This window comes from Canis lupus, chromosome 23 (genome assembly GCF_011100685.1).
Source record: "Canis lupus familiaris isolate Mischka breed German Shepherd chromosome 23, alternate assembly UU_Cfam_GSD_1.0, whole genome shotgun sequence".
NCBI classification, from domain to species: Eukaryota; Metazoa; Chordata; class Mammalia; order Carnivora; family Canidae; genus Canis; species Canis lupus.
In genome coordinates this window covers 33,212,479-33,237,389 of record NC_049244.1, presented here as the reverse complement: position 1 = coordinate 33,237,389, position 24,911 = coordinate 33,212,479, and the positions used below count along the sequence as shown (strand labels likewise).

At 39.6% G+C, this 24,911-nt stretch overlaps 1 protein-coding gene across 1 annotated transcript in view; it reads right to left on the bottom strand.

The window, feature by feature from the left end:
* PCCB (propionyl-CoA carboxylase subunit beta) overlaps positions 1-24,589 on the bottom strand; it is a 92,214-nt gene extending 67,625 nt beyond the window's left edge. The window contains exons 1-6 of the mRNA XM_038570966.1: positions 24,356-24,589; positions 21,384-21,503; positions 20,522-20,590; positions 17,428-17,484; positions 15,338-15,451; positions 7,599-7,709 (exon numbers count right to left, since the gene is read on the bottom strand). Coding sequence (XP_038426894.1) covers positions 7,599-7,709; positions 15,338-15,451; positions 17,428-17,484; positions 20,522-20,590; positions 21,384-21,503; positions 24,356-24,583 — 699 coding nt within the window. The 5' untranslated portion in view covers positions 24,584-24,589. The remainder of the gene's footprint in view (positions 1-7,598; positions 7,710-15,337; positions 15,452-17,427; positions 17,485-20,521; positions 20,591-21,383; positions 21,504-24,355) is intronic.
* Positions 24,590-24,911: the final 322 nt, after the last annotated feature.

Sequence of the window (24,911 nt, the reverse complement as noted above, 5' to 3'; positions counted from 1 at the left end):
TTCATAGAGACAGAACAGTGCTAGGAGTAGTGGGGAATGGTAAGCTAGTGTTTAATAAGTACATAGTGTCAGCTGGGATACATGAAAAAGTTCTGGAGATAGATGGTGGTGATGGTTGCACAAAAATGTAAAAGTACCTAACGCCACAGAACTACAACTGCAATTTACCATTTCAAACTTTTTTTGTACATTTTACTACCACTTTTTTTAAAGTACTACATCATTGCTAAACTTCTTGAATTTAACAACTGACTGTGTAAAAAAACACCTGAATTCTTAAGAAATATACCCTGAAGCATTAAGTGTAAAGAGACATGATATACATAATCCACTCACAAATGGTTAAGAACTCTGCAAATTGGAGATTTCAAAATAAAGAGTTTTCAAAAACTCTGTGCAAAAGGTAGCACTAAGAGGAGGAAAACTGCAAATCACAGTGTGGGAGAAAACAGGTGCAACATCCAACTGATAGCCAGAATATACAAAGAACTCCTAAAAACAAGGGGAAAAAACCACTATTTTTAAAATGGGCAATATAGATAAACAGGCATACCACAAAACAAGAAACATATGAAAAGGTGCCAAACCTCATTAGTCATGGAAATGCAATAAGAAACCATATCACATGTGAATTGGCATAATTAAATTATATTTTAAAAAGTGCTGGCAAGGATGTGAAACAAGTGAAGTTGTCATGCACTGCAAAAAGAAGTGTAAATTGCTGCAACCTCTTTAATGAACAGTTAAGCATTATTTAAAAAAGCTGAAGATATGGGATCCCTGGGTGGCGCAGTGGTTTGGCGCCTGCCTTTGGCCCAGGGCGCGATCCTGGAGACCCGGTATCGAATCCCATGTCGGGCTCCCGGTGCATGGAGCCTGCTTCTCCCTCTGCCTGTGTCTCTGCCTCTCTCTCTCTCTCTCTCTCTGTGACTATCATAAAAAAAATTTTTAAAAAAGCTGAAGATATGTACCTCCTATGACATAACTATGCCCTTACCCTCAGAACCTAAAACAAAGGTAAAGGTATAAAAACGCTTAGAACAGCATCAATAGCAATGACAAAAATCTTTAAACACAAATGGTGGTAGAATGGATGAATGTGTTAAGATAATTTACTACAGAGCTATTAAAATGAATGAACTGTATTTACAAAGAACATGGATAAATCTTAAAAACATAATGAGTCACAGCCATGCACAAAAAAAATGAACAAAAGAATAAATATTATAGGATTTTTCCTTACATTAAGGGTCAAAATAGGTGACACTAAATCATAGCTTTTAACTGTAAAGCAAAGCAAATACAAATAATACCATAAAAGTTGAGATCATAAAATATTCTGGATAGGATGAATGAAGGCAATAGTGATTGGGAAAGGTAATGGGAGCAGGGCTCCTGGAGGCCATTTCTTGAACACAATGTTATTTACACAGATTTGCACTTAATTTTTGCCAAACTGTACATATTTTACATACTTCCTTGAGTATGAGACAATTAACAGTGCTTCAAAATTTCTAAATTAAATGAGAGGAGGCAAAGACAGAATCAGGGAGACCAGTCAGGATACTGCAATTATCCAGGTGGGATGCTTGGATCAAAATGGTAGCAGTGTTAAGTAGTAAGAAGTATGCAGCAATTTGATTTTAGATTACATCCTAAAGTAGAGTGAATATGATATGGAACTGAATTTAACATGTGACAAAAAAGGGCAGTTAAAATAGTGCAATGTTTTTACCCGAGCCACTGGAAGTCTGGACTTACCATTTATTGAGATGGGAAAGGCTTACAGGAAAGCACTCTAGAAAAGGCATGTAAGAGACCGAAACCTACTAACGTCCAAATGGAAACACTGGTAGGCAACTGAATGTGTAATCCTAGAGTTCAGGAGTGTTCCATCCCAAAGACACAGATTTGAGAGCTGTCAGCCCATAGATGGATATTTAAAGTCTTGAGATGGGATAAGAAAATCACCCAAGGAAGGAGAGAAGAGCTAGAGGAAGAAAACCAAAATGATGGTGCTTCAAAGTTTCAAAGGAAGGAGTGATCAGTAGGTCAAAAGTTGAAAGGTCAAGTAAGATGATGACTGAGAAATGTCAACTGGTTTTAGTAATGCTGGAACCTTTGACGTTTTTGATACAAAAAACTGACATTATGGGTGACCCTGAATAGAATAATATCCATTTCATCAGAAACTAAATATCCAAGCATATTCACATCTATTTCTCAATTCTGTTCCCCTGGTCTCTTTATTTACAGATTGATGACACAGTTTGTTATTTCACTTTATATTTTATCATCTGGCGTAACTAATGAGAAAACATACAAAAAAACAAAAAAACAAAAAAACACTGAAATCAGTAGCATTTCTATACACTAATAAAATACCTAAAAAAGCCAGTCCATTCACAAAAGCATCAAACATAACAAAATATTACAAATGAATTTAACAAAGGAGGTGAAAGATCTATACGTTGAAAACTATAAAACTTTGATGAAAGACACTAAAGATAGGGCAGCCCCGGTGGCTCAGCAGTTTAGTGCCGCCTTCAGCCCAGGGTGTGAACCTGGAGACCCGGGATCCAGTCCCACGTTGGGCTCCCTGCATGGAGCCTGCTTCTCCCTCTGTGTCTCTGCCTCTCTCTCTCCCTGTGTCTCTCATGAATAAATAAATTAAAAATCTTAAAAAAAAAAAAAAAATGGCGGATTTCCTTCTTTGCCACGACTGAATATTGTATGTGTGTTGCATTTTCTTTATCCATTCATCTGTTTTTTGGACACTTAGATTGTTTTTGTATTTTGGCTTTTGTAAATAGTACTGTAGTGAACAGGGGAGTGCAAATATCCTTTGAGATCCTGATTTCATTCCTTTTTAAAAATTTTTAATTCTAGTGTAGTTGATATACAGTAGTATCTTAGTTTCAGGTGTATAATATAGTGACTCCAGCAATTACTCAGTGCTCTTCAAGATAAGTGCACTTAATCCCCTTCACCTATTTCACCCATCTCCCACCCGCATCCCCTCTGGTAACTATCTGTTCCTTATAGTTTACAGTCTGTTTTTTTGGTTTGTCTTTTTTTCCCTTTGTTGATTTGTTTCTTAAATTCCACATATGAGTGAAATCACATTATTTGTCTTTCTCTGGCTTATTTCACTTAGCATTATACTCTAACTCTACCCATGTTGTTGCAAATAGCAAGATTCCATTCTTTTTTATGGCTAAATAACATTCCTGTGTGTTATGTGTATCACATCTTGTTTATCCATTCATCAATCATGGACACTTGGGCTGCTTCCATAATTTGGCTATTATAGATAATGCTGCAATAAACATAGGAGTGGGGATCCCTGGGTGGCGCAGCGGTTTGGCGCCTGCCTTTGGCCCAGGGCGCGATCCTGGAGACCCGGGATCGAATCCCACATCAGGCTCCTGGTGCATGGAGCCTGCTTGTCCCTCTGCCTATGTCTCTGCCTCTCTCTCTCTCTGTGACTATCATAAATAAATAAAAATTAAAAAAAAAAAAAAAAGATCTCCTTTAAAAAAAATAAAAATAAAAAAAATAAACATAGGAGTGCATGTATCCCTTTGAATTAGTGTTTTGGTATTCTTTGGTAGTATGATTACTGGATCATAGGGTATTTAAAAAAATTTTTTTGAGGAACCTCCTTACTGTTTTCCATAGTGGCTGCACCAGTTTGCATTCCTTCCAACAGTGAGTGCATGAGGGTTCCTTTATCTCCACAACCTTGCCAACCCTTGTTTCTTGTGTTTTTGATTTCAGCCATTTTGACAGGCGTGAGGTGATATTTCATTATAGTTGATATGCTTTTCCTTGATGATGAGTGATGTTGAGTTTCTTTTTTTTTTTTTTTTTTTTTTTTGAGTTTCTTTTCATGTGTCTGTTAGCCATCTGTGTGTCTTCTTTGGAGATATGTCTGTTAATGTCTTCTCATTTTTTGTTTGGGTTGTTTTGGGGGTGAATTGTTCCAGTTCTTTATATATTTTGGTTACTAGCCCTTTATCAGATAGGTCATTTGCAAATATCTTCTCTCATTTAGCAGGTTGTCTTTTAGTTTTGTTGATGATTTCCTTTGATATAGATCCAAAAGTGGGACTGTTGGATCATATGATAATTCTGTTTTTAATTTTTGAGGAACTTCCCTACTGTTTTCCATAGTCATAGTATCAATTTACATTCCTACCAATGGTGCACAAGAGTTCCCTTTTCTTCACATTCTTGCCAACACTTAATTTCTTGTCTTTTTGATGATAGGCATTCTAACAGGTTGAGGTGATAGTTTTTGGTTTTGATTTACATCTCCCTGATAATTAATGATGTTGCATATCTTTTCATACACTTGTTGACCATTTTCTTTGGAAAAATGTCTTTTGAGATCCTCTGTTCAATAAAATTTTTTTCTAGCCTTATTGATAAAATCGTCATGTAATGCTTTGTAAGTTTAAGGTGTACAATATAACTTGATACATGCATATATTGTGAAATATTTATCACAATAAGGTTAACACATTTTTCATCTCAGAATTACCATTTTAGATTTTTGTTGTAGTAGTTATTGAGTTGTAAGAACTCTCTATTTTTGATACTAACCCCTTTTCAGATATATGATTTGCAAATATTTTCCCTTATTCAGTAGGTTGCCTTTTCATTTTTGTTGATTTTCTTTTGCTGTGCAGAAGCCTTTTACTTTGATGTCCTACTTGTTAATTTTTGCTTTTGTTGTTTGTGCTTTTGGTGTCATATCCATAAAATTGTTGCCAAGATCAGTATGAAGGAGCATTTTCCCTATGTTTTCTTTTTTTAAGATTAAAACAAATTTTTTAAAGATTTTATTTGAGAGAGAGGGAGAGAGAGCCAAGCAGGGGAGGGGGCAGAGGGAGAAGCAGAAGCAGGCTCCCTGCTCTAGAGCCTGATGTGGGGCTTGATCCCAGGACCCTGAGATCATGTCCTGAGCCAAAGGCGGGTGCTTAACTGACTAAACCACCCAGGTGCCCCTTATGTTTTCTTTTAAGAGTTTTATGGCTTCAAGTCTTTAAGTCTTTAATCTATTTTGTGTTAATTTTTGTGACTGGTCAAATATATGAGTCTCATTGCATTCTTTTCCTGGTAGTGATCCCATTTCTGAAAATCCTTTATTGAAGAGACTTAGCATTTCCTCATGGAATATTCTTGGCCAATATTCAAATACTGACAGTATATATGAGAGTTTACTTCTGGTCTCTTGATTCTGTTCTGTTGGTTTGTATGTCTGTTTTTATGCCAGTAGTATGCTGTTTTGATTATTATAACCTTGTAGTGGAGTTTGCGATCAGAAAGTATGGTATCTCCAACTTTATTCATCTTTGTCAGGATTGTTTTGGCTATTCAGGATTTTTTGTGGTTCTATACAAATTTTAGGTTTTTTTTTTTGTTTTTGTTTTTTTTTTTGTCAAAAATGCCACTGGAATTTTGAAAAGAATTACATTGAATATATAGGTAGCTTTGGGTAGTATGGACATTTTAACATTATTCTTATCCAGGAACATGGGATCTCTTCCATTTATTTTTGTCATCTTCAGGGTCTTTCTTTTGTTTTTTTAAAGATTTTATTTATTCATGAGAGACACAGAAAGAAAGACCTGAACTGAAGGCAGACACTTAACCAACTGAGCCACTCAGGCACCTCGGTCTTTCTCTTTCTGATTTTTATTTCACTTAGCACATGCATTTACGCATGGGTAATAATTAGCCATGAGTGAAATGCTCTCAAGGTCCATCCATGTTGTCACAAATGGCAGGATTTGGGGATCCCTGGGTAGCTCAATGTTTTAGCCCCTGCCTTCAGCCCAGGGTGTGATCCTGGAGTCCTGGGATTGAGTCCTACGTCGGGCTCCCTGCATGGAACCTGCTTCTCCCTCTGCCTATGTCTCTGCCTCTCTCTCTCTCTCTCTCTCTCTCTCTCTCTGTGGTCTCTCATGAATAAATAAATGTGTCCCTCTGTAGCTCTCTTTCAAATAAATAAATAAAATCTTAAAGAAGAAAAGAGAGGTAGAAAGACAGATAATGATCTCACTTATGTGTGGAATCTAAAAAGCTAAACTCATAAAAATAGAATAGAATGGTGGTTACCAGGGGTTGGGGACCAGATGAAATGTGAGGTCCTGGTGAATGGTGTAAACTTTCAGCTGTAAGATGAATAAGTTCTGGGGATCTCATGTACAACACAGTGATTCTTATTGTTAATGCTATATTATATAATTAACAATTACTAGGAGAGTAGCTCTTAAATGTTCTTGCCATGAAAACAGAAATGGTAATTATTTAAGGTAACAAAATGTTTTAGTATTTTTGATTTAAAAAAAAAAATAAAACCCACCCCTGTTGAACATATAGGTGGCTTTCAGTCTGTCACAAAGAACAGGATATCTGGATCAAAGGGTAAGCACTTTTCAAAATTTTTCAATTCGTACTGCCAAACTATTCTCAAGGAAAAGGTGCTCTCTATTTACATTCCCTGTTTACAGTGTTCTCATATTGGAGGATTTTTACCTAACCCCCCTCCAAATAGGTCTTAGCACTTATTGATTATTATTAAACATATTTTATGAAGAAAAGACTAATTTTCTTAAAAAGTATCAAATAATAAACCATGTATAAATACAAGTAGGCTTCATTTAAAATGAGAAATCTACCAAAATTATGTACTAATTGTGTGCTTAAAGATGAAGCACCTCTCAAAATGAAGTTAGAGATCAGATTTACCATTATAGACAATATGTAATGAAAAAGCAAACAGCTGAAGAAATAAAGGTGGGACATAAGAAACTAGATTACAAAAAAGACTCTCATGAGAAACGTTTTTTTAGGGGGAGGGGAAAGAGAGAAAATAGGAGGGTTTGGGGAGGGGCAGCAGGAGAGAGAGAGAGAGAGAATCCCAAGCAAGCTCCATGCCCAGCACAGAGTGCAACACGGGGCTTGATCCTACAAACTCAGCTGAAATCAAGTTAGACACAACCAACTGAGCCACTCAGGTGCCCCCATTAGAAACTTTTTCAATAGGGGCAGCCCGGGTGGCTCAGCGGTTTAGCGCCGCCTTCAGCCCAGGGCGTGATCCTGGAAACCCCGGGATCGAGTCCCATGTCAGGCTCCCTGCATGGAGTCTGCTTCTCCCTCTGCCTGTGTCTCTGCCTCTTGCTCATATTCTCTTTCTCTCTTTCTCTCTCTCTCTCTCTCTCTCTCTCTCTCTCATAAATAAATAAAAATATTTTAAAAAATAATTTAAGAAACTTTTTTAATAGGATTCAGTAAATGATCATCTGTCTGGGCAGAAGACAGAATCCTTTGATTACTTGAAAATCATTTGCAATTCAAATAGACAAGTAAAATCACCCACCAATGAAGTACACAAGCACGTTCTGCCACACAAGTCCCACAAGCTACAGATTTCATGCCAAAACATTCTCTCCGCTAAGACCTTATCATTACTATGCTGAGAGCAGTGATAATGCAGATAACCAGATCTAGGTCAGGAACTATTTTTATTGTAGGTGAGTTACTGCACAACTCTCAAAGGGCAGGAAAAACAGGCCCTTCTTTCTTACCTTTACCATGAATGTGAAATCAGTTAGAGCAGGGGAATACACAGCCCCACCAGCACATGGGCCCATGATCAGAGAAATCTGAGGGATAACTCCAGATGCCAGGACGTTCCTCTGCCAAAAGAGAAAGGCAAGGCATGTGGTTACAGAGGTGTTCAAGGCACTACATACAGAAAGATAAAGGCAATAATAAAATTACATTGGGCTTTTAGTCACAGAAATTCTATGCTGGAGGCAAGAAAACTAATCAGTACAGGTTCTTCCAGAATTACATATGCAAGTTCTCCCCATAACAGGTGGCATAGTTGGCATATTACTTTGTGTGGCAAATACTCTCTCTCTCCTCCTTGGAAGTAGTTTCTCAAAAACTCCATCAGGACATAAGCTCAGAGAGACTGTTCTCTCTCACCTCAGCTCCAAACACACCTCAGGCCAAGCACCCTTATCTCCTCAAAGCTGGCTAACACAATGAATGAAAACCCTAGGCAGAATATACAAGGCCAACACTTACCCTGGAGCTGTGACCTCTATTTAGTGTCCCTTCACACCCACCACAGAGGGTACCCAGCAAGGCAAGGCCAAGAGGCAAGTGCTACTTTCTCTGAGTCTTCAATGTCTGCCCACCTCTAGGCAGGGCATATGAGGAAAGGGAGGTAGCAGAAGCCACAATGGCTCCATGGGGACAGAGCTATGGGAAGGGTCACCTCCCGGGAAAGAAAAAAATGGGGGCTGGAAGTCCCAGGCAAGATGATAAAGTCCGATGACTCCTTGCCCAACCCCCAACTTTTTTCCTTCCCTTAGGTTCCATCAGCGTAAGAGAAGTATGTCCACTTTTAGCCATGTCTTGGCTCTGAGCCCAATTTCTAAAAATCATGGAACATAGCTGAGGACACTACAAAAGCCATCTGTAGAGGATTCTGGGAAGATGGCAGAGTAGGAAGCACCAGGAATCTGCCCTCACTTAGACAACAGCACTGACATAATCTGTCTGGTAAAACTTTTTGAAATTCTAGAGTCTACTAAAGGCTTCCAACTCCCAGCAGAAAATCTGAGAATAAACTGTGGCTAATTTCCATCAATTTTAGCTCTTAGCACAACAGCAGCTACTCATCTGCTGCCCCCTAGCCACAAGGCAGGCAGCTGTACATATATATTCCTAGAGCAGCTTACATAGAGCTTTCAGGAGCCAGGGTAGGTGAAAAGCACTCTGTCCTCCGAATGTGAGGGATCACCCACTGCTGATTCTGGTTACAAAGATATAGAGAGGCAGGCAGCCATTTTTATTGTACCTCCTCATCCCATTGTTGCAAGCCCCTGCCCCTCCAGTTCAATATCACTAATTATTAGGGAAATATAAATCATAACTAGAATGAGGTACCACAACACAAACAGTGGGATGGCTCCTACCAAACAGAAAATAATGTCAGGGAGAATGTGGAGAAACTGGAACTTTTGCATACTGCTGATGGGAATGTAAACTGGTATAGTCACTGTGGAAAACAGCACAGAGGTTTCTCAAAAATTTAAAAATTATCATGTGATCCAGAAATTCCACTTATTAGTTTCCATTCTTTTTGGTTTATGCCAAATCTCAAAGAGATATCTTACACTGACATTCAAAGCAACATAACTCACAACAACTGAAACACAAAAACAACCCAAGTACCCATCAATGGAAGAATGAATAAGCAAAATGTGGTTTGTACAGTGGAATATTATTTAGTCTTAAAAAGGAAAAACTTCCTGTCACGTTACAACATTGATAAACCATGAAGACCTTAAGCAAAGTGAAATAAGCCATTCACAAAAACACAAATTAATACAATAGGATTCCATGCAAGCTGGTACAGCCACTCTGGAAAACAATACAGAGGTTCCTCAAAAAGTTAAAAATAGAACTACCCTATGACCAAACAATCACACTACTAAGGGTTTACCCAAATATACAAATGTTATCTGAAGGGGCACCTGCACCCCAATGTTCATGCAGTAATGTCCACAATAGCCAAATGACGGAAAGAGCCCTGATGATCATCGACAGATAAATGGATAAAGAACATATGGTATATATAGGATCGATGGAATATTACTCAGCCATAAAAAATGGAAATCTTGGGATCCCTGGGTGGCGCAGCGGTTTAGCGCCTGCCTTTGGCCCAGGGCGCGATCCTGGAGACCCAGGATCGAATCCCACGTCGGGCTCCCGGTGCATGGAGCCTGCTTCTCCCTCTGCCTGTGTCTCTGCCTCTCTCTCTCTCTCTCTCTCTCTCTCTCTCTGTGACTATCATAAATAAAAATAAAAAATTAAAAAAAAAAAACAGTAACAGTCATCACAAGACTCAATAAAGGTGGGGAAAAATATTTTTTAATCCTATTTTTTTAATAACCTCTCTATCCAACATGAGGTTTGAACTCACCACCTCAAGACCAAGAGTCACATGCTCTAACAACTGAGCCAGTCAGATGCCCCAAAGCTGGGAAAATTTAAAAACTAAGTGAGAAATGTTAAAGGGAACTCTTTCAGTAAAAAGGAGAGATCATAAGTAAGAGTAAGAAAAGTAGGAATCACAAAAGCAGTAAAAATAAGTATATCTACAAAAAAAAAAAAAAATCAGTCAAGGTATTCATAAAATAAAAGGATATAAAGTATGACATCATATACCCAAAACATGGGGGGCAGAGGAATAAAGAATGAGTTCAAACTTAAGCAACCATCAACTTAATATACTGCTATATGCAGATGGTATATACAAACCTAATGGTAACTACAAATCAAAAACCAGTAACAGATATACAAAGAATAAAGAGAAAGGAATCCAAGTATCACTAAAGAAAGCCAGCAAACCATGAGAGAACAAGAAAGAACAGAGAACTACAAAAACAACCATATAAGCAGTAACAAAACAGCAACAAATACATATCAATAATTACTTTGTAAATGGACTAAAAACATTCCAATCGAAAGACATAGGGTGATAGAATGGATAAAAAAGCAAGAACAGTCGATATGCTACCTTCAAAAGACTCGTTTCAGATGTAAAGACATATGCAGACTGAAAGTAAAGGGATAGAAGGGCATTTATTATGCAAATAGAAGTGAAAAGCAAGCCATGGTGGCAGTCACTATAAATAGACTTTAAAACAAAAGAATGAATGAAAAAAAAAATCAAAAATAAATAAAATAAAATAAAACAAAAGAATGTAACAAGAGAAACAAAAAAGGGCACTACATAATCATAAATAGAACAATCCAACAAGAAGGCATAGCAATTGTAAATATTTACCCACCCAACATGAGCACCCAAATACATGAAGAAGCTAGTAACAAACATAAAGGAAATAATCTATAGCAAAACAATAATAGTAGGGTACTTTAACACCTCACTGACATCAATGGATAGATCATCCAAACAGAAAATCAACAAGGAAATAGTGGCTTCAAATGACACACTGAACCAGATGGATCTAACATATAATCAGAACATTCCATCCTAAAACGCGGAGTACACTTTCTTTTCAAGTACATATGGATGGATCCCTGTGGCCTACTGACTAGGATTTGGCACTCCCAAGCACACATGGAACATTCTATGAACAGATCACATATTAGGCCACAAAACAAGTCACAAGAGGGGCACCTGGGTGGCTCAGTGGTTGAGCATCTGCCTTGGGCTCAGGTTACGATCCTGGGATCGAGTCCTGCATCAGGCTCCCCATAGGGAGCCTAATTCTCCCTCTGCCTATGTCTCTGACTCACTCTCTGTGTCTCTCGTGAATAAATAAAATCTTTAAAAAAAAAAAAAACCCAAGTCTCAACAAATTCAAAATGATTGAAGTCAGACCATGTGTCTTTTCCAACCACAACACTATTAAACTAGATATCAACCACAAGAAAAAAATTGGAAAGAACATAAATACATGGAGGTTAAATAACATGCTACTAAATAATAAATGGGTCAACCAAGAATTCAAAGAGAAAATTTAAAAAATACAGGGAGACAAATGAAAATGAAAATAGTCCAAAATCTTTGGGATGCAGCAAAAGCTGTTCTAAGAGAGAAGTTTATAGCAATACAGGCCTACCTCAAGAAACAAGAAAAATCTCAAATAACCTAACCTTATACCTAAAGGAGCTAGAAAAGAACAAAACAAATTCAAAATCAGAAGGAAATAAAGATTAGAGCAGAAATGAATGAAATAAAACAAACAAACAAAAAAAAGAACAGATCATTAAAACCAAGAGCTAGTTCTTTGGGAAAAAAAAAAAATCAACAAAATTGGTAAACCATTAGCCAGACTTATCAGAAAGAGACTCAAAAATCAGAAATGAACAATAATCAACACCAAAGAAATACAATTATAACAAAATATTATGAAAAATTACATGCTAACTGGACAACTTAGTAATAGATAAATTCCTAGAAATATAATCTACCAAAACTGAACAAGAAATAGAAAATTTCAACAGACCGGTCACCAGCAATGCAATTAAATAGATAATTTTTAAAAACTCCCAACAAACAAAAGTCCAGGACCAGATGGCTTCACAGGTGAATACTAACAAACACTGAAAGAGGAGTTAGTAACTATTCTCAAACTCCCATAGGGAGCCTGATTCTCCCTCTGCCTAGGTCTCTGACTCACTCTCTGTGTCTCTCGTGAATAAATAAGTAAAATCTTAAAAAAAAAAAAATTTAAAAAAAGAGAGAGAAATTAAGAACATAGTGTACTTACAATTGCCCCAGAAAGAATAAAATATCTAAGAATAACCTTAACCAAGGAGGTAAAAGACTTATACTCTAAAAACAATAAAACACCGATGAAAGAAATTGAAAACACAAATGGAAAGATATTCTATGTTCATAGATTGGGAGAACAAATACTGTTAATGCCCATATACTACCCAAAGCAATCTACAGATTTAATGTAATCCCTATTATAGTACCAACAGCATTTTTCACCAAACTAGAACAAATAATCCTAAAATTTGTATACAATCATAAAAATCTCAAGTAGACAAAGCAATCTTAAAAAAAGAAAAACAAAACTGGAGGTATCACAATCCCAGATTTCAAGTTATATTACAAAGCTGTAGTAATCAAAATGGTATGCTACTGACACAAAAATAGACACATAGATCAATGGAACACAACAAAAACCCCAGAAATAAACTCAATATGGTCGATTAATCTTCAATAAAGAAGGCAAGAATATACACTGGGAAAAAGGTGGTCTCTTTAACAAATGGGGTTAGGAAAACTGGACAGCAACATGTAAAAGAATGAAACTGGATCACTTTCTCTCACCATCCATAGAAATAAACTCAAATGGATTAAATACCTAAATTTAAGACCAGAAACCATACAAGTCCTAGAAAAGAGCACAGGCAGTAATTTCTCCAATACTGGTCATAGAAACATTTTTCCAGATAGGTCTCCTGAGGCTAGGGAAACAAAAGCAAAAGTAAACTATTGAGACTATACCAAAATAAGGAAACCAACAAAACTAAGAAGATATGAGAGAAGATATTTACAAATGATATATCCAATAAAGGGTTAGTATCCAAAATATATAAAGAACTGATACAACTCAACATCCTAAAAACAAATAATCTAATCAAAAACTGGACAGAAGACATAAACAGATGTTTCTCCAAAGAAGATATCCAGATAGCCAAGAGACACATGAAAAGATGCTCAATATCACTCATCAGGGAACTACAAATCAAAACCACAATGAGATACCACCTTGTATCTATCCAGTAGTGAAAATTAAAAAAAAAAAAAAAAAACAACAGGGGCACCTGGGTGGCACAATCAGTTGGGCATCTGACTCGTGGTTTCAGCTCAGGTCAGGAGTTCTGGTCATGAGATCAAGCCCCATGTCAGGCTCTGTACTCAGCAGACAGTCTGCTTGGGATTCTCTTCCCCTCTCTCTCTGCCCCTCCTGCCTGTGCACATGCACGCACACACTCTAATAAATAAATCTCTTTTAAAAAGAATCAAAAACACAACAGTAAGTGTTTGCAAAGATATAAAGAAAAAAGTACCCTTGTGCACCACTGATGGAAATGCAAACTTGTGCAGCCATTGTGAAAGACAGTATGGAGGTTCTTCAAAAAATTAAAAATAGAACTACTCTATGATCTAGTAATTATACTAGCCAGTATTTACCTAAAGAATACAAAAACACTAAATCCAAGGGATATATGCTGCAAATATATACATATGGAGAGAAATAATAGAGCAAATGGACAAAATGTAAACAAGTGATCAATCTGGGTAAAGGACATATGGACTATTTTTGCAATTTTTTTTAATTTTTTAATTTTGCAATTTTTATATTAAGTTTGAAATTCTATCAAAATAAAGTTACAAAAAAAATTTTAAATAACAGTACAGGCAGAAGGAGGTGGCTGTAGGTGTAGAAATGACAAGCAGCATCAGCAGATTTTTTTTAAGTAGGCTCCAAAGCCAACACAATGCTTGAACTCACAACCCCTGAGATCAAGACCTGAACTAGATCAAGAGTTGGATGCTTAACAGACTAAGCCACCCAGGCACCTCAGTAAATAATTTATTAGAGTCACTGAAGCCTACACCTCCTAAAAACAAAATAAAACCCAACTCCTGCAGCCTGTACTCATAAAGACTGGTTAGAGTAGGAGATATTCTCAAATCCTGATAAGCACTAAAACGTGATTTACTGCGACTTCTCTTAGCGCCATGCTTCCTTTCCTTCATTTCTAACACAGGGCATGACTTCCAGGCAGGGGCCAATGGAGATCTTCCAAGCCTAAATTGTTCTGACCATGCCACCCAAAGAGCTAATTCTCCCCGGTGGGTTATTCCTGGAGCTCAAGATTAAAGATTAAAAAGTAGGTTTTAGATCTACAAAGTGGCATCCCAGTGAATATAAGTATTTCCACAACTAGCAGAGGATCTTACACAAAATAAATACACACTCTTCTGATGGATTGTAAAGGGTAGCAGACAGGGATAGAACACTGATAAGCCTGCAGGTCAGGGGATGACAAGAATAGCTGGCCTGATTAGAAAAAACGTCTGCTTGTCTCTTTCCTGCATTCTCCCCCTTTTCCTCCCCTCCCTAGAAATGCAGATCTGTCCTTTTTCTCAAGTTTCCATCTGGCAGTGTCTTTCTCCCTCACCTCAATCTCAATTACTTTCTTATACTTCCTATTTCAATTAACACATTTAATTTACTTTTCTGTTTTTCATTTTTTTCTCATTTTTGTAAGTAAGCAGAAAGATATCTGAAATGATGTTCATCAAATGTTTCTGAATGGTGGGATTTGGCTAATTTTTCTCCTTTGTATGACAACTTGAACTTCATACAATGACCTTGTGTTTTAACCAAAACAAAAAGCACTGCATTTTTTTTAATTCCTAATTCTAGCAAATCAATTCATGTTAACACTTTATATTCCATGTCCCTTGCTTTTGAAAAAAAAAAAAAAAAAATCAGGTGAATTTCTAAGTGATCTTTAATTTTGTTTTCCCCGGAGTGGCTCTCTGTTGTGAGAAAAAAAAAAAAAAACCTCTCCTACTCTCTTGCCTTTCATCCACCTTGCATGCCTTCCCCAGTGACACAGGAAGAAGCCACAGAACAGACACACAGCAGAGAACAAGGAGTAGAGATAGGGAAGCTGTGGCCAGGACACAGCTTAGAAAACTAAGCCTTGTACTATTTTAGTCTCTATACTCTATTAATAGGTTTCTCACCAGAAAGATGTCTGCATAGCCAGCCAAAGACTCCACTCCCTCTTGGATCCGTGCTCCCCCAGAGTCATTCAGTCCAATCACTGGAGCCCCCACTGTCATGGCCTGGTCCATGATCTGAGATAAAAAAGAAATCCTTTATGAAACAACTAATCCTGTTATCAAAAACAGAATTTATAAAGTACCATGGTATTTTCTGGTAAATGTTCTAAGTGCACTTTCAAAACAGGAGTCATTTACACCAGCTTCATTCCCATGATGAGTACCTTCATTGAAGATAGACAACCAAAACTTTAAGGGCCGATTAAAGCCTTTCAGGCATCCAAGAGCCAAACAACTTCCCACTATCAGGGGGAAGACTGCACATGACAACCATTTCTAGAGCCACAGGCCCAGCTATAGTATTTTCCAGTAGCCAACTTTTTCCCCAATTTTTTTTAAGTAGGCTCCATGCCCAACATAGGGCTAAAACTCATGAACCTGAGATCAAGAAGCACAGGCTCTACTGACTGAGCCAGCCAGACAAGACGTCACTGCCACCGCTGCCACCACCACCACCACTGCCACCACCACCACCTCCACCACTCCGTCCTAGACCCCATTACTCTTTTGAAAGAACTGACAGTAGACATAATAGCAAAGTAATTATTTTTGTGAAAGTACATGTCGATCCATCTCTTAACCAGAGGCCAGGCCCAGGCCTGCTTTTACTTGTAATGACCTATATATTTTCTTTTTAATTTTTTTTTTAATTTTTATTTATTTATGATAGTCACAGAGAGAGAAAGAGAGAGGCAGAGACACAGGCAGAGGGAGAAGCAGGCTCCATGCACCAGGAGCCCGACGTGGGATTCGATCCCGGGTCTCCAGGATCGCGCCCTGGGCCAAAGGCAGGCGCCAAACCGCTGCGCCACCCAGGGATCCCTGACCTATATATTTTCCTCATGGGTCAGTAGTTCAGAGCCTAATAAGTAACATTCCTAATAACTCTTGCCAGTTCACAAACCACTTTCACTTCCATATTATCCATTTAACCATGATAACAAAGGCAGTAAAAAGAAAAATTACAAAGGTTTCAGAAGTACATGACAAGACCATGTCTAAAATCCAGGTTTTCCATTATACAGGGAAGCTCTCCCCAGCTACTAATACTCAAGTCTTCCTTTTATTACAAAATTCTCCAAATATGATCTACACCTTTATTCATCTCCAGAGTATTTCATCACTAGCTGTGTTTTTAAAATGCCATGATGTAATCAATCTTTGCACTGCTCTGTATCTTTTAGTACCTGAATTCTCCACTGAGACCATAGGCTCTTTACCTGGGGTCCTCAGAACCTCAAGAAGTCTATGAATAGATTTCATCCATACATTGAATGGGAAAAAATTTACATCTTTATTAACTCTAGCTGATCTTCAGCATTTCCTTTAAAAATGAATAGAGGCAGGGGATCCCTGGGTGGCTCAGCAGTTTAGCGCCTGCCTTTGGCTCAGGGCATGATCCTAGGGACCCAGGATGGAGTCCCACATCAGGCTCCCTGCATGGAGCCTGCTTCTCCATCTGCCTGTGTCTCTGCCACTGTGTGTGTGTGTGTGTATGTGTGTGTGTGTGTGTGTGTGTGTCTCATAGATAAATAAAATCTTTTAAAAAATGAATACAGGCAAAAAAATCCACATTATTAGAAATACCTGTGACTTCATCATAGAAACCACGGATATTTTTATATCACATTAAAGTTGTTGCAGATATCTTGAAATAGCATTTTCACTCATACCTACTCTAAATTATAGCAGTTGGGATCCACAACTAAATCTTGTAATTTGAGGAATTAGAAGGCATGTATATTACAAATGTGATTTTTAAAAAATATTTTTAATTCTTTGTAATCCTACATATTTCATGCACATAAATCATTACTAGCCTGCCAAAGGGATCCATGATACAAAAAAATATTACTGGCTTTTGCCTTGAACTGAAGGGATCTTTGTGTTAGCATCCATCCCACATACACAGCTTAGTGTCTTGCACCTCAATACTTGATATATACCATGTGACTGATGAAAGAACTACATTTTCAATATGAAATACTTACTTTGCAGATCTTTTGGGCATGTGCCCCGGACAGACTACCTCCAAAAACCGTAAAATCCTAAAAAGAAAATAAATCAACAAATAAAATACAGTGACTGCCAGGGACAAAGAGCAGAGGAGGAAATGAGAAACTCTTAACCAAAAGTTTTTGAAGGATTTTCAGAAGTGCAAAAAATTAGAAATAGTCTTCTTTTATTCACTATTCTATGGAATAATTTATATCTTAAAGGGATTTCATATCTTGTCAAAAGCAAAAGACAGTCTTTGCTCTACAAAAATGAGTCACAGTTCTAAGGAAAGGAAAATTTTTCATGAAGAATTAACCAGAAAAATCAGGTTACATAGATGTCAAACAGTCAGGCATTTCTATTACTAGAAAGCACCTATCATTTGACAAGGGAGATGAAAAAAGTCAATCAGAGCCTTCACTTCTTCCTCTGGCTTATGGAGTTTCATTACCTTCTGATGTAAAGGGCTTCTTGTAGGAAGGACCTTCTTCCTAACTATCTCAAAAACACAGCGGGGGAATAAAAAAAAGAAAAAGAAAGAGGAAAAAAAAAAGATAGCAGGGAATTAAAAAGAGATTTAGCCCAGGAGGACAAAAAGGAAAGAGGAAACAATGGCAGAGGAGAGACTAGACAATCTCGAGGGGGAACGAAAGCATAAGAAGAATATATGACTTAGAGGGAGTAAATGGAAGCCTATATACTGCAGGAGTAACCACAAGGAGGAGACAACCCAGGAACCATGGAAAATGGGGAGTGAGGAGAGGTGAAAAGCAGACTGATGGAAGGTCTCAATTAGGAGCAGCTGGACCCCACAGGGCCTCTCCTTCACCTTAAGAAGAGGAAAGAAGGTTTATTCTCTAAAGCAACTTCACCAGAGGGGCTCTGATTCACAATCCCCAGCGGCAAAAGAAGATGAAAGTAAGGCTAATAACAGATGAAATGAGGAATCTGTACACTGAATGATGAGCCAGCACTGGCCCCTCCTTTCCCCCAACTCCTCTCGCCCTGAACATACCTGTGGCCAATTATCAAGCAAAAGACTGAGGCTGCCTCTCTGGAAAAGCAGAAGTTCCCCAGAAAAAGTAACTGTGGATATTAACATTTTGAGGATCACTACATGAAAACTGGCTCAACACTCCCCACCCTTAGTATCCTTCAGGGCCTATTTCAAAGGCTCCATTTTCCCCTAAAACATCCCTCAAGCCTGAACATGATTATCCCTTGTCCTGAACCCACAGCACTTGCCCAGAACGTCTCTTACCCTATCTTACTCAAGATACTCCTGCCCCATTCTATCTACAAAATGATAGCTCCTTCAGGGCAGAAACTCTGGCTCAGCCTTCTCCCCCTCCCCACTCTACCTTATCCTATGGGCATAAAAGGTGATCAAAAGTATCAATTTAGTGAATTTTTTTATCTGCTCAATAGTTAGAAGGTTGAGTCCAGAAAGCGCAATAACTTTCTTTGTTCTAGCTATCTTATTAATAGTTCCTTCTGTACAAGTTTTTGCCTAGCTCTCATAAATTACAAAAAGGAGGGATCATTTCTTCTAGTTAAGCATTTGGTAGACCCATTTATAACACAGTTTTAAAGCATTTCAAAGGTAATTCATTAAGTAAATGAGTATTGTCTAAGTACCATACATTTAAAGTTCACCAAACAGTTATTTTAATATTAAACCCGTAATATTAAACAACCTTTATAAATTTAGATCTGTAAAAAGAACTAAACATTTAGAATTATATGCATATGTCCACCTCCTGGGAGGGCAGAGAGTAATCAATTAAACCCAAAATAGTATAGTGCTAGTTAACTATTAGCTACTGTAACAATTACTACAAATTCAGTGGCTTAAAGCACACAGATTTATTCTCTCACAGTTCTGTAATTCAGAAGTCCTACATGGGCCTCCTGAGATACACGCAAGGTTAGCATGGTAGTCGCCCTTCTGGAGGCTCCAAGGGAGGATCTTTTGTCCTGCCTTTTCCAGGTTCTGGAGACCAACTGCATTCCTTCATTCATGACCTCCTTCCTCCATCTCCTTAGCCAGCAACAGCAGCTCAAGCCCTTCCCACAGAACATTGTTTGGAACTCCACTTCTACCTCTCCTTCTTTTAAGGACCACTGTGATTATACTGTGCCCACCTGTGTAACTCAGGCTCCTTTCTTTTAAGGCTAGCTAATTAGCAACCCTAATTCCATCTGCAGTTTAATTACCCTTTGCCATGTAAGGTAACATGTTCATAGGCTTCAGGAATAAGGAGTTGGAAATTTTGGGGAGCAATTATTCTGCCTACTATACTATATTCTCCTATGGTCTCAGTGTGAAGGAACCATATCTGTCTTTATGCAGCCTAATGAAAACTTATTCTAACACTTTCATGGAAACCCAAAACCTGCAGTTCCTGGAGTCTAGTCCCTTTCACCCAGGCTACATTCACAGCACTCTCTCAGTTCACACATTGCCCAGGACATGGCTCCTTTCCAGGCACACACCCAACCTGCCAAGAGGAATCTCACTCACTTGGAATAAACTCCTGATTCCTGGTACTCTTTACATGATTCCTGCCCTGTGATCATCTCCAAGGAAAGAATTCTATTTCTCCCTAAGAAAAAACACATACTGCTGAGTGAAGTAAGTCAGTCGGTGAAGGACAAACATTATATGTTCTCATTCATTTGGGGAATATAAATAATAGTGAAAGGGAATATAAGGGAAGGGAGAAGAAATGTGTGGGAAATATCAGAAAGGGAGACAGAACGTAAAGACTGCTAACTCTGGGAAACGAACTACGGGTGGTGGAAGGGGAGAAGGGCGGGGGGTGGGAGTGAATGGGTGACGGGCACGGGGGGTTATTCTGTATGTTAGTAAATTGAACACCAATAAAAAATAAATTAAAAAAAAAAGAAAAAGAAAAAACACATACTATAATACTCTGGACATATGCACTGAAAAATAGAAAGTAAATCCCTCATCTGCCCCTACTACAAGCAAGTTTTCATTCCCCAAAACTGCATTCTTCTCATGCCTTTTGCTCCTGGCTCTACCCTCCAGGAAAACTCAGCCTATTGGGAGTTATTAAATACCTGACTGAAGACATAAACCAATCTTCCATTGATTCGGCCCCGTCCAGTGACCACACTGTCTCCAGGAAACTAGCAGAAAAATAGAAAAACAAGAGTTAAAAAAAAAAAAACAAATACCCAAATATGTCTTTTAACGAATTTGGCAGTGAAAGACAAAAACAAAAACACAAAAACACAACTGCCCACCCAAAATTTCTTAAAATTCAATATGAATCAGGAAGATGAAGGAATCTCCCCTTTCCCTGCTCAGGTATGCAAGAGCAATCACAAGGCTACTGCTTCATGAACAGCAGTGAAGGGCACTATATTTAGAGGTCATCTTCCTTCCTAAAAGCAAAATAATCAAGATTCCCTTAGAGCTGCCAATACCCAATGCCACGAGAAGGAGAAGGGACATAGAATGACACATGGTAACTTTACAAAGCCACATACCCTACCCCCAAAGCTTAAGGCAAACCTATCATTTTGCTTGGAATCCAGGAATACTGTGTGGCCCATAATGACTCAAATGGAGCCAGCTGATTTGTTGCCAAGTTCATAAATCTTTGATCACTAACAGAATATATGCAGACCTGAGGAAAACTGATCACAAGGGAGTCCAAAGAATTCTGCATACCCGTGAAGAACACCCAATTAAAAAAAAAGAAATGTTGGTGATTCTGTAGACAAAGGTAACTAGGGGAACCTGGAGGCCCAATAATGCTTCTCCAAAGGCACTCCTGCAACTTCAGACTCCAGACTTGAAAATTATTAAATGTGCTCTGAGTTCCAGAAGGCCTTCATTCATCCAGTGGGTAAGGCCAGTAGGTCCACAGCTGGAAAATGCAACTTAGAGGCTCACACCACCACTGTGAAAAGATACCTTATTCTTCTCAGCAGCCATTCCGAAATCTGCACATCTGTGTTCCACAAACATGTCACTCTCCACAAAACTGCCAGGGTCCAGCAAGAGACTGATCCGCTCTCTGGCAGTTAGCTTTCCCTAAAATGCAACAACAACAACAAAAAAAACCATTCAGTGAAGTCATTATAGGCAAAGTCAGTAAGCAAGGAGCGCTGAGAGGGCCAGGAAGACAGGGTTTGCTCCTTCACCCATCATGAAAGCCTCTATTCCCTCAACCTGCCCAAAATACAGGATCGGTAGATTTCAGTCAGTAAGGAAATCAGGGCAGAGTGCTCCAAAAGTCACCAAGTGGGGAAGGCAAATAAGAAGTGGGAGGAAAAGGTGGAGAAAAGTAGGGGTAGGGAGAACCTGACCCTGGAACAAGATAACTAGTTCCACACTCACTGGAGACTTAAGGAGCAATAAAAAAAAGAATGGAAAAGTAGGTGGAAAACTAAAGTAGGTTTAGTGAAGGGTCTGAGGCTACACCCCCAGAGTCACAAAGCTTCTTCTAGGGAACTCCATACAAACTCACCTCACTAGTGTCCAACCCCAAGGACACTTCCAGGGCTACTTCCTGGTTCTTCTCTCTGCTTCCTCCAAGGGCTTCTCCTACTATCCCACATTAGAGGCTCTGCTTAGGGTCCCCACACTGACAATGAAACTATGATACCAAGACAGCCCCACAGCAGGTAGTGGCTGAGTAGAAAAGGAGTGGGACAGAGCGAGGTAAAGAGCTCACTTGAGAGGAGTTTAAAAAAAAAAAAAAAAAAAAAAAAGTTGCTTAGAGGGGGTAAGGTTGGAACCTTCAACTTATCAGGAGCCTCTGCTGCTTGGACTCTCAAACCCTTGGACCAAGCTAAACACCCAGGCCCACGGTCTTCCACCCTCCTTCTGCCCTTGGGAAAAACCACCTCAAATTGGCTCTTTTTTTTCTCATAAGAAAGTAGCCAAAGCCAGTGAGGTTGTTTTAAAACAAATAGACAATCATATACACTGTTGTGTAAAGTAGAATTAAGTTTTCCCCAAAGCAATCTGGCAATACATATTAGAGTGTTAAATATATTCCTATCTTTTGACCCAGTAATTCCATTTCTGGGAATCTGTCCTATGGAAGTAGTGCCAAAAAATTGTTTAAAAGGGGGTGGAGTGAGTGATTTAAATAAAGTCAGCCTCCTAAGTCAGCTCTGGCAGAAGAAAAATAGCTTCTTGAGCCTGCATCTAAAGCCAGTAGGGTCTACCCAGGAAGAGGTGGGGTGATGCTCCAGGGAGGAATTCAGCAATGAGCCCCAATAGAAAGAGCTCACAAGAGCACTGACAGGCATTTCCAAAGGATGATGTAAATATTCCTTCAACCCAGACAGAACCACCCCAGGGGAGGGAAGGAAAGCACTCCTGGCACCACATACTCAATCAAAAAAAAATTTTAAGATTTATTTATTTGAGAGAGAATACACAATGGGGTGGGGGGTGGGGGGCAGAAGAAGAGAGAACATCAAGCAGTCCCTCCTTTGAGCATGCAGCCAGACTTGGGGCTTGATCCCACCACCAGAGATCACGACCTAAGCTGAAACTAAGAGTCCGAGGTTCAAGGACTGTGCCACCCAGGTGGCCCCATACTCAACAAAATTTATATCTCACTCCCAAGGGTCAAGAATTATTACTATCTTCTCTTTAGAATAAACTGATTCCGAGCGATTAACTTGTCAAAAAGGAACGGTCACCATGTTCTTGTCAAATTCCAATTTATAACATCAAAATCAACACTCAATTTAGACTTCACCAAAGGGCTAGTTCAAATCTCCTCACTGAAGACCTGAGCCTCCCACTCCATTCACCACCCCCACACACTTGGCAGTTGTGCCTTGGCGCCCTTCACCTCTAAGAATTTCACTTCTGCACCTTCCAGCTTGCTTATTTAACTCATCCAGCACACTGGTCCAGATTCACACACACGTCAGTTGATGCACCGCCTAAGCCTAGTTTCAAGTCCTGGGTCACGGATCTGGGTCTCAGTTTCTCCTGCTGCTAAATGGTCCACCCAGCATATCTCTGAAGGCCAGCTGTCTCGCCTCCGAAACCTCCCTGCCTCCAACGCTCACCTTTCCTATCCAGCACATCGTTGCACACTAAAACCCTCAAGGCGTTCAGTCAGCATTGTGGGGTAGAGGTTCCACAAATTTCCCACACACACCAGTCCCAGACTAATGTGAGAATTTGCCCAAGTTACTTCCCCTGCCATATGCCTCTGTTTTCCAGCTTCCATAATGGAGCAAGAATTTACCACTCTTGGGGCTCCTGGGTGGTTCAGTGGTTGAGCGTCTGCCTTTGACTCAGGTCGTCATCCTGGGGTCCTGGGATCGAGTCTGACGTCAGGCTCCCCGCAAAGTCTGCTTCTCCCTCTGCCTAGGTCTCTGCCTCTGTGTCTCTCATTATTAAATAAAATCTTAAAAAGTAATAATAGTAATTTAAACTTTACGGGGCATGAGAAGAATAAACCTTTTTTTTTTTTTTTTTTTTTTTTTTTTTTACGGGGCATGAGAAGAATAAACAGATTTTTTTTCCCCCCCAATTAAGGGCCTATCATCACTTCCGTAGTTCTAGCGATAAGATTGTGAGGGGAGAAGTACTGCTATCTTCTTACAATAAACTGACTCCTAGTGATTAAGTAACTAGTCCTAAAGTTTATAGATGTTCAATGGTGAGCCGTCTGGGACCCGGGCAGCTCCCACCAAAAATCCAGAGGGGAAGCGGAGAGTAATAAAGCACAATGTACTTATTCTCCCCGTTCTACCTGCCCCTCGGTGAAAGGCAACAGGTAGGTACTCAAGGTGAACCCGCCCCTCCCCGGCATCGCGCTGATTGGCTGAAAGGACTGGGGCGTCGCGAGCTGCGCACGCTGTGATAGGTCGCGAATGCTGAGGGGATGGCCGGGCCCCCGCACGACTCACTCGTTTATGCTGCGCATCGATGCGGCGCTGGCCTCCTCCCACCAACGCGGCGCTGCGCTTGTTCTCGATGCGTTCATGAACCGAGACGGGCTGGCTACACAGGCCGCGGACTGCAGCGCGGAGACCGCTCACCACAACGCTGAGTCTTGCTCCAGCCGCCACCACGCGCATCGCCGCCGCCATTTTTGCTCTGCGGCCAGCCCCCAACCGGTTCTCCTGAGTACGCATGTGCGTCAAGCGTGGCACACTGGGGTCTGCGCCTGCGCAGCATCTGTGGGAAGTAGGGAGCGTAGGGGTTGGACATCTGAACGCGCTTACGCTGAGGACCGGAGTTCGAGACCCCAGACCGCGCTAGGTCGTTACTCAGAGGGATAGCCCTGGTCCCTCAGCTCTTGTGCTGTCTTTGCTGCACGGAAGATGTGAACTTAGTCCTTGCTCTTCTCTGGCTACCTAGACCCTTACTTTGGTCGTCCCACCCCCTCCAGAAAAAGCGTAGATAATAGGAGCTCTTACTAGATAAATATTCTGCCTGGTGTGGCCTTCAGCACTGACTTGC